This window comes from Anolis carolinensis, chromosome 4, assembly GCF_035594765.1.
Source record: "Anolis carolinensis isolate JA03-04 chromosome 4, rAnoCar3.1.pri, whole genome shotgun sequence".
In the NCBI taxonomy this organism is placed as follows: Eukaryota; Metazoa; Chordata; class Lepidosauria; order Squamata; family Dactyloidae; genus Anolis; species Anolis carolinensis.
The window spans coordinates 13,564,110-13,578,714 of record NC_085844.1 but is presented as its reverse complement, the minus strand read 5'-3'; the positions used below and the strand labels follow the sequence as shown (position 1 = coordinate 13,578,714).

Sequence of the window (14,605 nt, the reverse complement as noted above, 5' to 3'; positions counted from 1 at the left end):
TTCCAGCACTTATATGTGGTCCTTCCAGTATCTTCTAGAACATGAATGGACAACTTCCAGGATTGTAACAAATGCAAATCCACCTTGTCTATCTTAGAGCCCAGGTGCCAAACACAACATTAAATCTTTTCATGGTCATTGCTGTTGCCATGTTTGCTATCTACCCAAAGCCAGAGATGTCATTCATATGGAGGGATGTGGTGTATGGTTTGGGAGAACTCTCTAAAACAATTTGGTCTGGAAGTTGTTCATTCATGATCTGTTACTTTAAATATCTGGAACCACTGAAAAAGTAAGCTAGCAGTCGGTACCCAAAATGCATTCCTTACATACGAAGTTTTGAAAACTGAAGGTCGGTCAAAATTATGAGTGTGGATGTTGTGTGGTATTTAGTTTGGTTCTTTTTTAAAAATAATTAATTGAAAAGTGGTTTAACAAAGGACTTTATATCACAGTGATCTTGTGTGCTAGCAGCTAGATGATGTTTAAATGATGAGTGAAGGGTTTTCTTCCTAGCTGTCAACCTAAAAAAGTCACATTTGTAAAATCAAGTCTGTCTTCATACAATAAGCTATTGGACCAAAACAAGCCCCATCACCTATGTATGGACAGCAGTGGAAACAATCACATTTAAAATTTATTATGTTTTGATTTTATTTCCAGCTTTTAAGTCTTCAACTCTATTCTAGCTTTCTTTCATTTTCTTTTCTTCTTCTTTTTTGATACAGCTGACAATTTTATTAACCATTTTGACACTTGTGATATCCTTATGCAAAGACATACAATGGCATCCAAATTATTATGCTGAAACAGTTACTAAACATAACAGTTTAATTATTGATTTTGAAAATTAAAGGGACTCCGCTGACCTCTTCATGTCTTGTATTCAAACAGAACAAAATTTTTGGTGAAGCTTTAATATTTAGATCTCTGTTTGGAAATCATAAAAGCAGAATATCTCACCTTATTGTGGTGGGGAAGTTTTTAGAATAAAATGTCTGTCGAAATATTCCAAATTTGGATATGTAGACATTTTGGAAGAATTAGTATGAGAACTGAAGAGCTGTTCTAAGGCCTTTCATCTTGATCCAGTGATTTCTTTTCCACATGGAGGGTGAGACCATCTGCACTTGCAAAGGAATGCGTTTGCAGATCAGTCTGTCCTTATTGAAACACATCAACAATCTCTTTAAGAAGAGAGAGCAAGGAAGACATATCATTTTGCCAGTAGTCTTAAACTGGATTGAGATGGTGGCCTTTGGCTGTGTCCCTTTGACAATATTGATGTTTTTAATTTGAAAAAAAAAACCTTTTTGTTTGTTTTATTTTTATTCCTGAAAATGTGCTGTTATGTTAAATACTAAAGTTATTCTTTTTTAAAAAAACTCAAAGTAGAATACAAGATCTGCAATGAAGAAACTGCAATAAAAGTATCAATTTCTTATTATTTATTCAGGAGATATCACCTAAGCCTCAAAGTCAGAAAAAAAATGAAGCTGATATTAGCAGTTCTGCCAGCATTCAGAAATCGGCACTGTTGCCCTCAACTTTGTCATCAGGAAAGGCTCGCAGCAAGAAATGCAAACAAGAATCTGGAGATTCTGCAGGGTGTATAAAGCCCCTTAAATCACCAATTTCCCCAGAGTTAATACGAGTGGAGGATTTGACCCTGGTCTCCCAGCTTCCTTCTTCTGTGATTAATAAAACTAGTGAGCACAGACATTTTAAAACATACCATAATTACGTATTACAGTCATATTGGGAAGTGATTTATCATTGGAGGGGGTGTTATTGTTCTATCTGGATGTGGCTTGTTTATAACTAGCTGGGTTTATAAAAAAAAAACAAATTGAAATATAAGTAAAACTTCAACTTGGGGCAATGCAATATTGTGAGAACCTACCAAAGTTGTTTCCCCAGAGGAATATTTAGCATCCGTTGTAGCAAAATCTTGCACATTGACTACTCAAAGGACCAAAAACAAAAATCATACCAACTCTACTTATAGTTTGCAAGGGTCACAAGGCTCCACGAAGGCACCTTTTTATTATTTGCCCAAATGACAGGCCTGTCAAAGACTGAAGTAATTATTCCTATATAGCACATGGTATGGCACATGAAATTGCTTGTAGAAATGTCCTTGCACAGTGATGGAAAATTCATCTCAAGAGCACTACTCTTCACATAATATGAAACATCAAAGGCTACGGCTGATCTTCACAGAGGATGAAATACTTCAAAAAAGAGAAGACAAATTCTTATGTTTTTGTTCCTTTCCTGCTCCTCTTCCCCTATACACCATCATGGAAAGATTCTGCTGGCACAACGAACCTGCTGGAGCTACATCCTTTGTGTTAATCTTTTTCTTCCTGTTCTGATGAAACAGGAAAAAATATGAATGCCACTTTCTGGGATAAGGGTTCATAAGGAAGTTCCATGCGGATGTTCCGGCCAATGAAATGTGCCATTTTAGATGGGAATCTAAAAGAAAGGAAGGTGGTGCTTTCTTTTCCCCATAATATCTCAGACCACAGCAGTTTTCCCTTGATGAAGGTTTGATCCTTGAAATTAGATAATGTGGGGTTCTTGTTTAGAGGAGTGAACTAGAAAAAATCCAGGGTTCTGTTGAGAACTGCTCTAGATTTTTGGTTTCATTTATTTATTTTTCATGTCAGGAGCAACCGGAGTTGCTTCTGGAGTGAGAGAATTGGCCGTCTGCAAGGACGTTGCCCAGGGGACGCCCGGATGTTTTGATGTTTTTACCATCCTTGTGGGAGGCTTCTCTCATGTGTCTGCATGGAGCTGGAGCTGATAGAGGGAGCTCATCCGCGCTCTCCCCGGGTGGGATTTGAACCTGGCAGCCTTCAGGTCAGCAACCCAACCTTCAAGTCACAAGGCTTTTATCCCTAGGCCACTGGAGGCTCCGGTTTCATTTATTAAAAGTAGCCAAAGGAAGAATAAAAACAGCTTTTTTATAAACGGTACATTCACCAGTAGATAATCATAGCATACAATCGGCTATTAATATAGATTCCATTGATTTCAAGAGAAGTTAAATGTGAGTTTAGTTGAATTGTGATGCTAGTATCCTTAACTGAACAAGAATGAGGGTGGGAGAACCAGCATGAAGAAATGAACCATCCTTCCTGTTTGCACCAAAATGTCTCATGTTTAATTCTTCTAAATCTTCCCTCATTAAATGTTACCATCCACACTTGTTGCAATAGCACATGATGTCGGTAAGTAACCTTCACTGAGGATGATTTGTGTCTTTGGGAACTTAGTAGGATAATGAAAGTCTCTTTAACAGTCTGCAACTGTTGATCCAGGTTTGTTTAAGATGGTTCCCTTTTGTAGATAATGTAACTATCTTCCAAAGTCTTCATTCCCTTCCTTACATTGTTGTTTTTAAACCCAGGGAATTTTAAAATTACAAAGCCTCTTAACCTGTAAAAATCACAGCTTCTAGCTTTTGAAGTGGTCCTATAAATGTCAATTATGAAACCACAATGGGCACAATCTTTTCTAAACATTGAAGTCCTGTTGTGTTATATGGCAGTCTCGCAGATTTCCTGACCATTAGATAAGATGGCTGGGGCTTCTGGGAGTTGAAGTCTAAAACACCTAAAAGACCAACGTTTGGGATCTATTGGTATATTTAAGGATTTTTCATGTACATTAATACAATTTCAGAATGCTTAATGTTCAGCAAATTGGTCCCACTGTAGTCATTTCCATAAGAACACCCAAATCCTTGCATAGTACCAAAAGGAGGCATTTTATTGTTCCTGTCCCACAGAACTTCCACCTAAATACTAGTGTAGCTAAATCAAATCCAGCGTCACTTACCCATACATCCACCAATATGATACTATTCAGAATGTCTAGTAAGCATAAAATATTGTGTTATCAGGGAGCTTGGAATAAAAGTGCAGCATTCAAAAGTACCATAGCCCAATAATCTAGTTTTAGGACTTGCTGATTGAGTGTTACAATTAGGTTATAATGATTACATGGAATATTAGAGAAGATGCAAGGTTGAATCCAGTATCATCTAGGTATACCTTTGTCCCATTGAAATAGATTGAATAAATTGGCAATTACTCAGTACCATTTATTTTCAGTGGGACTAAAGTTTGGATCTAGTCCATCTGATGTTTACGTCTCAAGCATGTTGTGAGAACATTGCATAGACTTATATTAGAAATGGGATGAAAATCCCCCAGTTCCCATTTTAGTGTGAACTTTAGTGTGTCACATGCTTGAGTTTGCCAATCAGAATTCCGTTTTTTATTGATCTGGGCAATGTATACACAAAAGAGATGTTATAAGGAGGTACAAACTCATTGCATATTAACAAAAAATAATTTTAGGAATTGATTGCATTAGAGAATCCTTTGCACAAATATTGATCTTAGGTGAAAAATTGCCCAAGATCCAGAATGCCAATAGAACATAACTCTTTGCCTGCATACCTATGATGCCATCTAGGGGCATAGACTTATCCATTGTAGCTACTTGCCCAAGTGTACATCAGCAGCTGGGGCTTGTTGATAGATTTCTGTTTTCTTGGCCACTATGGCTTGGTTTTCTCCGCCACAAATCTGTTGTAGGATGTAATCCAGTCTATTCCATCTTGCTTAATATATCAGGTCAAGAAGGAACAGACTTCAACTCTAAAATGTCTCTGGGTTTCACAGGGCAACCATAAATAGCATGGGCTTACCCTTGGAACATATTGGCATCCAAGCTGCTGTTGTACACCTAGGCCAAGGGTAGTTGTGCAAGAATGTGGAGGATATTTCCTGCCACAATATTTCCCCAAACACATATACAGTTATAACCAGAAGTTACACATTCATGTCACAAAGAAGATTTCTACAAAAAAGTTAATATATATATATAGAGGTCTTTAAGCATGTCAAAAGTTGGGACATGCCAAACCCTAACATTGCTAAAATAAGAATCCGAGAAATCAAATTTGACAGATTTCCCCAATCACATAGATTCCCTTTTTCAATCCAAACAAGATTCAGAAATGTTACAAAAATTATAATTATGGAAAACATTGATTCAACAGTTCAGGAAACAAAGAACACACTTTAGCTTTTGTAATTGACTTATAACATAAAGCCAGTAAAATAACTTCAATAAGCATTTAATTTCTGCTTAAAATAAGCGGAAACAAATTGGGCATTTAGTAGCTCTAGTTCCATTTAATAAAAAAGGTAACAGAAAGATGACAACAGAAAGTATGTTATTTTTTTCATAGAATTGGCCATATTAAGATATACGCTGCATCTGAAAGTTTTATCAAACAGTTGAAAGGGCCTAAGAGTTGGAAATAACATCAGTGAGTGACCTTTGATTTATTAATACTTATCTGCACCTTTTGGTGAAATTTTCTTGCTTATAAAATCACACTCTTTCTAAATAAATACTGATTATGCTCACCGATGTATTTCCAAAAAAAACCTCCTTTGTATTTTGACAGGCCCCACTTGTCTATATTTAAAGAAGTAGGCTCTGGGATAGTTGGGAGGCACTTAGGACAACTAGAGTAAGTCAGTGACCTGTATCTGCTTCATGAACATTGCAAGGTCTCTTTTTAGGTCCATCACAACCAGTGAATGCTCTTAGGACCTTCAAAAATAGCCAGCGGAGACGAAGATCACAGCGATTTGTGGCTGGTTCGTTGCCTCATGGTTCTCTAGAAAAAGTTCCTCCTTCCTCTCCAGTTACTGATGGAAAAGTGTTCTCCATCAATATCCCAAATCAGCCGCGAGCATTACTGGAGGGTAATGTATTTCAATCTTAGTAAAGAACCAGAGAAAAACCCAAGTATTAAAATAGTAGACTCTTACAAGGCATTCCACACCTAGAAAGAACTTCTGACTAACTAGATGAGCTCTATGTCATTTGTGTGTGTGTGTGTGTGTAAGTTGGCAAAACAATGCTATGTTAATATTCTGTTCTTTCTTTTGCATAGTTCCCACTATTGCTCATGTGTCACTTGAGAAGCGCGGACTGTGTGTTCCTCTTGACTTAAGTCGCAACTTGGATGCTTCTGCCTTGTTAGCCACCGAGGCCACTTTCCACACTGAGCTCTCCATCAAAGAGAAGGAAGATAATCAGATGTTTGTATGTCATTCTAAAGCTGTAACTGATGGCAAAGTAACTCCAGTAATACCAGGTAACATCTTTTCAGCATCTTTTGAGATTGCATTAGGTATAAATGAGTCATGCATTAAAACTGCAGACAACATCTTGTGGTATAGGTTGAGTAAAAATGCTTGGTTTCAAAAGTGTTTGGGATTGGCAGGAGGTGGATTTTGGAATACCTTTATTTGCATATATGTACATAATGATATATTGCGGAGATGAGACCAGTGTTTACAATTTAGGTTTCTTTATGTTTCATATATACCTTATTTATATAGTCTGAAGATACACAATATTTTTTTTTAATTTTGTGCCTTAAACAAAGTTTGTGTACACTTAAGCATCAGAGATCAAAGGTGTTACTTTCTCAGCCACCCATGTGGACAATTTTGGATTTGCAGAAAAAGAATGAGAGGTAACATAAGAATTACAGTGACATGTGAAGTTGTGTAGTGAGCAATACAGAACAGTGCTGCATAGCTGATAAGGACAATACATTTATTTTCCATGATCCAAAGTTGTCAAATCAGGCTAATTGAAGAGCTGTTGAGCCTATTAAGAATGTGAACAGATTTATGTGAGTTGAATGGTCAGGTAGAAATGTTTTGAGACACATCAGGGATTTCACCTTTGCAGTGCTAAAAGAAAGTGCTTAAATTACCGTATTTACTTGAAAATACTCTTTTGAGTAATGGATTTTATTGTCTGCTCAGTGCTGCATATTCCTCCATGTGCATAAATGTATCTCCAGTGTACTTGTATCTAGATGGTGAACCTAGTAGAAATTTGTATTTAGCTCCATGCAGATACCGGAGCTCCTATGAATGATTGGGTTAGGTTGTTCGTTTGCCAGAAGATGCATATACAGTAGAGTCTCACTTACCCAACATAAACAGGCTGACAGAACATTGGATAAGCAAAAATGTTGGATGATAAGGAGGGATTCAGGAAAAGCCTATTAAACATCAAATTACATTATGATTTTACAAATTAAGCACCAAAACATCATGTTTTACAACAAATTGACAGAAAAGCAGTTCAATACACAGAAACCTTACGAATTTAGCACCAAAACTTCACAATGTATTGAAAAAATGACTACAAAAACACTGATTACTAAAAGGCAAACTGCGTTGGATAATACAGAACATTGGATAAGTGAAGGTTGGATAAGTGAGACTCTACTGTATTTGGATCCCAAGCACTTCTGTCGAAATATGATCATAGGTTAGGACTGGAGAGGAAATTATTATGCCAGTTTCCTCCATATAATGAATTCTCTGATTTGAGAGATAGTACACGGGGAGTCAAAATCACTTCTGTTCCCATGTATTGGAAGACTCTTCTAATGAATTGCCAGCACTTCTGTGAATGGAAAGCATCATGCTGATTTTAGATATGTGAATCTGGATCCAAGCCATGATTTTCATAATGCAACCCTTTAAAAGCAATGTCTAAATATTTGCAACCAAGATATTTCCCAGCAAAGAAGGTAATGTCCTAAATGTTAGTTTGTTCAATTTACTTCTCATTTCTATTTCTGATCCTTGTTTCTTTTCCTATACAGGAACAGTGAAAACCGAAAGAAAGATAAAATTGGAAGAGAGATGCTCATCGTTGCCTGGTATGAACAAAACAAATATCTTAAGCAAAAAGTTCAAGAGAACAAGAACATAGCCTGTCACTTACCTTTTATCGTTTAATGATCTTTTAGGTGTAAGTGTTAATCTGTTTTTAATAACTGTAGGGCAATCAGTGATTTTTGTTGTTTTATCTAAACTGTGTCTCTTTAGAGACTGAAATTATTGAAGGAAGACATTGAAGAAAATGAGATTGGTAACTAGTGTGTTGAACATCAGGGACACGGTTAGAATGCCTAGGTTTTTGTCTCTTGTGATATATGATGACTGTTAATTTGCTGATTTTCAAATGAGGGTTTGTTATCATTGGTGCTTGTTGCTTTCTCAACAAAGTAAAGGAAAGATAATTTATATGGCAAATAGAAACATAGCTTTAACAACAAACTGCAGAAGAACAGAATGCCTAGCAGAATAAAACGACTTCTCAAAACTAAAATGTGTGATTGAGTTAGAAACTGATATGAATAAAATTAATAATCAAAATTCCAAGTTCCCTGGTCCTGAAGAAACACAAGAATAGGCACTGGACAAGCCTTCATGAAGAAAGTTCCTTTTTATTCAGTGAACAAGTCAATTTTCATTTCTGTCCCCTTACATAACAGGAAACATTCTTGCCTATGTAAATAAACTTCTGGTTTCTAAATGATGAAAAATCTTCTTGGGCTAGAGTTAACTAATATCATCATTGAATAACCTTGCGTTTAATTGTGTGTGTTTAAGAAAAACCCATAGTTTTCCGAGACATTATTAAGCTACCTAGAATCAATGTGTGGAGTGGGGAACAGACAAGCCCTTTCCTTCCAATGCATTTTTGTCACCATCCATCTGTGAATGGTGACGTTGTGTAGAGGAGAATCTCCTCTGTTGATTGAGAAGCTTTCACTGGTTTTACGTCTGGAAAAAGCATGGAGAAAACCATAATTTATGTGGAGTGTTTGTGTGGATTCAGTTTAAAGTAAAGTTTGGTATATATTTGTTTTTGTTGAAAAGAAAATGTGAGAAAAAAATCAGGATGGTCCTGATATCAGAAAGCACTTGATAGTGCTTTATTGCTTTCCTTTCTATATTGGTAATGATTTGTGAGAAACTCGTAGTTTTTATTCTGACAAAGAAACTTTGATCTATGACTATAGTTTTGAGTTGCATTCATGCAATTGTCAACAAACTGCATTAATCTTTCAAGACATTTTTGACAAGCCTCAATATGGTTTAAGACATCCCTAACTTCTGACATCTAAAGGGTAATACTCTTTGTCCAATCACTTCCGAGACCAAAAATTATCGAAAATGTTATTTGAATATCAAGAATCCAGGACTGATAAGTCCTGTTCTGCACAAAATTTGCACATCCTTGTTTTCCATGCAGAAGATAACTTTTCCATTCTGAAAACAGCTATTTCTTTACATAAATATTATTTCCTACACAGAAAATAATATAATTAGGAATGTTTCATGGAATATTTACACTTGGTTTACACTGAAAACAGCATTTTTCTATGTAAGAAACCGTTGTTTTTATACAAAATAGAATAAAATATTGCCATACAGAAGTATTATTTTCTGCACAGAAATAACTGTTTTAGTGTAGAGCAACTACATACAAATTTTGCACAGAATAAGTTCCAAATTGCAAAAACACTTTGAAAATGGTGTGACTTTTGAATTCTTGCTTGCAGATTAAAGAAAATTGTTACAAGTACTTGTTGTTTTACTCCAAAAAATATTAGTGATTAATTAAATCCCATGTCTCAAGCGTGTAGAACTGGTTGAGCATATTTTTGACAATGGACTGAGCTTGTTTTAGATTACTATCCTTTTAACTATAATCTTCCCATTTTCCCTTTAGGTAAAAAGAAGGAAAAAGACAAAGAAAGAAAAGAGAAGAAGGAAAAGGATCACAAGTCAAAACAGAAAAAGAAGAAAAAGAAAAAGAAGAAATTGAAACAGCATGGTATAATCAGAATATAATATTAAGTCATCCGCCCCCAAGGAAAAATATCCCACAATCGTCTATAGTTGTGTTCTGTAGTTGTTAGAGTTTAGTGTTTATTTTCATATCTTATGGCTTTTTCATACAACCCTGATTTTTAAAAAATCAGTCATACTTTTTCATGTTACTTGAGAGAAAGGAAGAATGAATTGGTCATACAGCTATGATTCATAATTTCTTTAAAAGAGGAGAGATTCCCTGGAATTATAAGATGTCTAGGGGTTAATGGCAATCTGAAGATTTAATAAATTGCTTCTGCACCATTAGAAGCAGCATGGGACTAATTTTGAAGTAGTTCATTGTTCGTCAAGTAAATAACCATGTGCTGATATTTCTAAAAAGAGTAAAAGTTTAGCATTGTTTTAAGCGGAATTTCATTTTTTCAACCCGTGATTTTTGGAATACTAATTTACGGTATTTGGGAAGGGCAGTCTTGACTGGCATATGGTATGAAGTAACCTTGTTTTCTGATTGCTTTGCAGAATATTCTGATTTTGAGGATAGTTCTCTTGAGCTTTTGGACAGGTGTTCCTCTCCACTCACCAGGTCTTCTGGCAGCTCCCTGACGTTAAGAAGCATGACAACAGAGAAGAATATATCATATCCGTTTCCAAGGGCTATTCTTTCTGTCGACCTCAGTGGTGAAAGTAGGTTTTCTGCCCTATATTTTAGAGATGTAAGAGTCCACAGGGGCTGTCCCAGGCGTGGGCCAACTTTGGCCCTCCAGGTGTTTTGGACTTCAATTCTCACAATTCCTAACAGCTGGCTGTTAGGCATTGTGGGAGTTGAAGTCCAAAACATCTGGAGGGCCAACGTTGGCCCATGATTGGGCTACCCTGTTTTAACTCCCTACCATGCAGGAAAACGTGAAGTATTCCTAACCAGAGAAGAAATCACCACACTTCGAATATGTCGTTCTGTTTCTTATACATTCGCATCATATTTGCTGACAGACATTTATTAGCTTCATTTGTAAAAGCAATACTGAATTTAAACCACTAATGTTTCAAGAAAGACTGTGGATGATCAATTAGAAAAAACCCATAATAATTATTATATATAACGGATGAAATTAGAAAAAGTAGAAGTAATAGAATTGACAGCTGTATTTTTATAACTATGTCAGTGATGGGAGGCGTGGAAATTTGGGAATAGATGATGTGACAAGACAATTGAGTTATGCTTAAAGTGTTCTTGAAAAAACCCCAATTAGAATGTTAGTAAATGTATGTTAAGCAAACAGAAATCCCTTGGGTGTAGTGAACATTACTCAGGTGATAATGTCTTCTTAGAGCACAGCTGGTGAACCCAAATTGATCTTAATACATGTTCTGCACATACTAGTAGCGAAATGTTTCCTAATGGATAACTTAGAAGTGCTTCATTATTTTTAGTAAATAAAATGGCAATATTATTTACAGAATAAAAAGTCTTTGGAAGTTAGTGTCATCCAAAACCCATTTAAAGGAGTCTTCATAGGCGTTTCAGCAGTGAACACAGTTGTTGATTATGTTGCAGTATTATATCCACTTGACAAATTTCTTATTATAATCTCCCTTTCAAATTTAAGACCTCTCTGATATGGAGTTTCTGGATGACTCTTCTACTGAGAGTTTGCTGCTAAGTGGCGATGAGTATAATCAGGACTTTGATTCAACTAATTTCGAAGAATCTCAGGATGAAGATGATACGCTAAATGAAATTGTCAGGTGCATCTGTGAAATGGATGAAGAAAATGGCTTCATGATTCAGGTAAGGAGTCTATTGCTTGAATTCGGGTGTTAGGCAAGAGTTAAATCAAAACTGTTTCTGTTTTCTTTTTAGAAATGTATGACACAAGCTGCTTTATGTTACTGGCATGCCTTCATTTAGTGAATATACATTTTCCCTGTGGAGAAAGGGGTACGTTTTATATATTCAGCAGAGCAAGCCTTACCATTAGATGGAGTGAAGGGTATCATGAGAGGACAAGAAATGGCTGGTTGGTTATTCATTTCATGGCTGTATTTTTCTCCTATCAACTATGAGGAGAAGTGCATGCACATCTTTCTGTGACTTATGCCAAAATAATTCAGATGGCTTTGATTACTAAGGGCCTTGACTTTGGAGAATGAGGACATATTTGACTCCATTTTGGACAATAAATAAAAGCCCCCATGTCCATGGAGGATTTCTTCAAAGACCCTCTGTGAATATCTGAAACTGGATAATAGCAAGCCTTATATTTTGACTATACATGGGCAGAAAACATACTATGGAATTGCAATGGAGTACTTAGATAGGCCCACAAACACTTCTCTGGAGGGGAGGGGGACTTTTTATGTATGGATAAGTGAAGCTGGATATCAAATTTGTGGATAAAGGGAGTTATCCTGCATTGCTTTCTGGCTCTGAACAAAGCAACAATAATGATTTGAGAGCTGCCTATCAAAGGAAAAGCAGGTTTATTCTAACTTTGCTTACAAGATATCATTTGGCATAGTTATATGTACCGGCTGTTAGGAATTGTGGGAGTCGAAGTCCAAAACACCTGGAGGACCGAAGTTTGTCCATGCCTGATTCAGCTTCATCTCCGTAGTTCAGCTAGCCAGTATTTCTTGGATGCTCAAGATTCTCATATTAGTAGCTCTATGAATGTGTTTTCAAGTAGATATTTCAGTCTTCCAATTGAGGAAGGATCTTGTTAGAATTAAAAGTACTTTGTAATCTCTGGTCTTACTAGTCTAGATGGACAAATCATATGCATATGATTTGTCCATCTAGACTAGTAAGACCAGAGATTACAAAGTACTTTTAATTCTAATTCTGGTGTTCTGTTTTCAAAGCTTACTTAACTGAATGTGCTAAAGGATAAAGTTTAGGTTTCCAAGGAAACTTCCTGTATTTTCACATAGAAAATTTTAAGACAATGTTGATCTTCTCTCATGCCTTGCCCTTTTCTGCTTTTTTTTTTTTTTAAAAAAAATCACAGTGTGAAGAGTGCCTCTGTTGGCAGCACAGTGTCTGCATGGGGTTATTTGAAGACAGCATTCCGGAACAGTACATCTGCTATATTTGCAGAGACCCTCCTGGTATGAGTAAAATTTCAAACTCAATTCTAATTTTTTTAACTTTCTATTGATGCAGTCACCTTTTCTCACTTTCATGCATGTGTTTACAAAGTCAACATTTCTGTCTGGTTTTGTGGTTGTCTTCTTGGATATCATACTCCACTGAATATCCTTGCTCTTTTTCTCTTCATCCAAGAACTTGTGGAATGCTGAGTTTTGCAAACAATGTCTGCTCTCTTTTTCTGTTTTTATTTCTAATTTCTAATCCACATTCCATAATATTTGGGAAGACTGAGCAATTTTTCAAAGTTCTGACATTTTACTGAGATAGATTGAATATCAGTAAGATTAAAACACATACACACAAAAGCATCCTTTCTGTTAACTTAATGTATCCCAGACTGGATTTACAAGGCTTCTGAAACTGATCAGACTCTAGATTTATTAATTACATAGATGGCAAAATCCACTAACTGTAGGAGAGTAATCCATAACTAAAACCAACTTTGTATAAAAATGCTTTTGTCACAACAGTGCCATTGCTTGATTTCATACAGCCGTGGTACAAATAGATCATCTTTAAAGTGTGTTGCTTAAGTCACAAAAATACCACACTCAGTTCTGCCTGGAATATAAAGGAAGTTATTATAGCCACTGGCATAAAAGCCTGAATGTCAACTATTGGATTTACACATGATTGAAATGGGCATAGTTGTCTCCTCAGTTTAATAAATACTAGTGCAACAAACCTGAGTTTCTGGGTATAGATGAAGATCTAAGAACAATCCAGCATTGAGAAGATTGATGAAGAAGGCAAATCACCTCTGTCATAACAGATACCCTTAGCATGCATATGAAGTTTGCAGAAAGGTAGTGTCATTAGCAGAGACATTCATCTTCGCAGATTTTCTTCCAATTATGAAGTTGATCCATTCTGATTTCTCTTTAAAAATATCATATATGAATGGTACATGTGTATGTGTATCCAAGTTGCCTGCTGGCTTATGGTGATCCCAAGCATTCTATAGGGTTTTCTTAGGCAAGGAATACTCAGAATTGATTTTGCTAGTTTCTTCCTCTTAAATATAGCCTATAATCTCTGGTATTTATTGGTGGTCTCCCATCCAAATACTAATCAGAACTACCTTGCTTACCTTTCAAGATCAGCTGGAATCTGGTGACTTTAGAATATTTAGGTGTCTGTGTAAGAAATATTTATTTCGTTTATAACAGGAATTTAATTCCTGATTATAGAATGATACACATTTTTAGAGCTAGTTAAATTTACACTTGTGTGTATGTTCCAGCTGTGGCAGAAAAGATAGAATTCAAGAGTGATTTTTGAACTACTGTAGCATAATAAAATATGATCCTCGTGTTGTCTGTAGGTCAGAGATGGAGTGCCAAATATCTCTATGATAAAGACTGGTTGAAAAATGGCCACATGTGTGGCCTGTCATTTTTAAAAGAGAACTATTCTCATTTGAATGCCAAAAAGATAGTATCAACACACCACCTCCTGGCTGATGTGTACAGTGTTACAGAAATACTGCGTGGGCTACAGCTAAAGATTGGGATCCTGAAGTAAGTATGTGCTCTATGTTGCATATTACTTTTTCTGCACACTCTATCATAATTTAACAGTGTTGGGTTTTAGGAATATTTATTTTATTTTCTTGAGAGGTATAAAATGCTCACTAAGAATCTTGGCAGGCAGGTAGGAAGGATGGCATGACTTGAGGAAAGAGTGCTCATTTCTGGTG

At 36.0% G+C, this 14,605-nt stretch overlaps 1 protein-coding gene across 3 annotated transcripts in view; it reads left to right on the top strand.

Moving 5' to 3' along the window:
* phf20l1 (PHD finger protein 20 like 1) overlaps positions 1-14,605 on the top strand; it is a 58,985-nt gene that overhangs the window by 35,569 nt on the left and 8,811 nt on the right. For 2 of the 3 annotated variants that reach the window (XM_008108176.3, XM_008108177.3), the window contains 9 exons: positions 1,457-1,709; positions 5,613-5,798; positions 5,990-6,193; positions 7,730-7,786; positions 9,649-9,753; positions 10,275-10,439; positions 11,363-11,544; positions 12,764-12,863; positions 14,231-14,426. In XM_008108176.3, coding sequence (XP_008106383.2) covers positions 1,457-1,709; positions 5,613-5,798; positions 5,990-6,193; positions 7,730-7,786; positions 9,649-9,753; positions 10,275-10,439; positions 11,363-11,544; positions 12,764-12,863; positions 14,231-14,426 — 1,448 coding nt within the window. The remainder of the gene's footprint in view (positions 1-1,456; positions 1,710-5,612; positions 5,799-5,989; positions 6,194-7,729; positions 7,787-9,648; positions 9,754-10,274; positions 10,440-11,362; positions 11,545-12,763; positions 12,864-14,230; positions 14,427-14,605) is intronic. The other variant, XM_008108178.3, reaches the window with a different exon arrangement.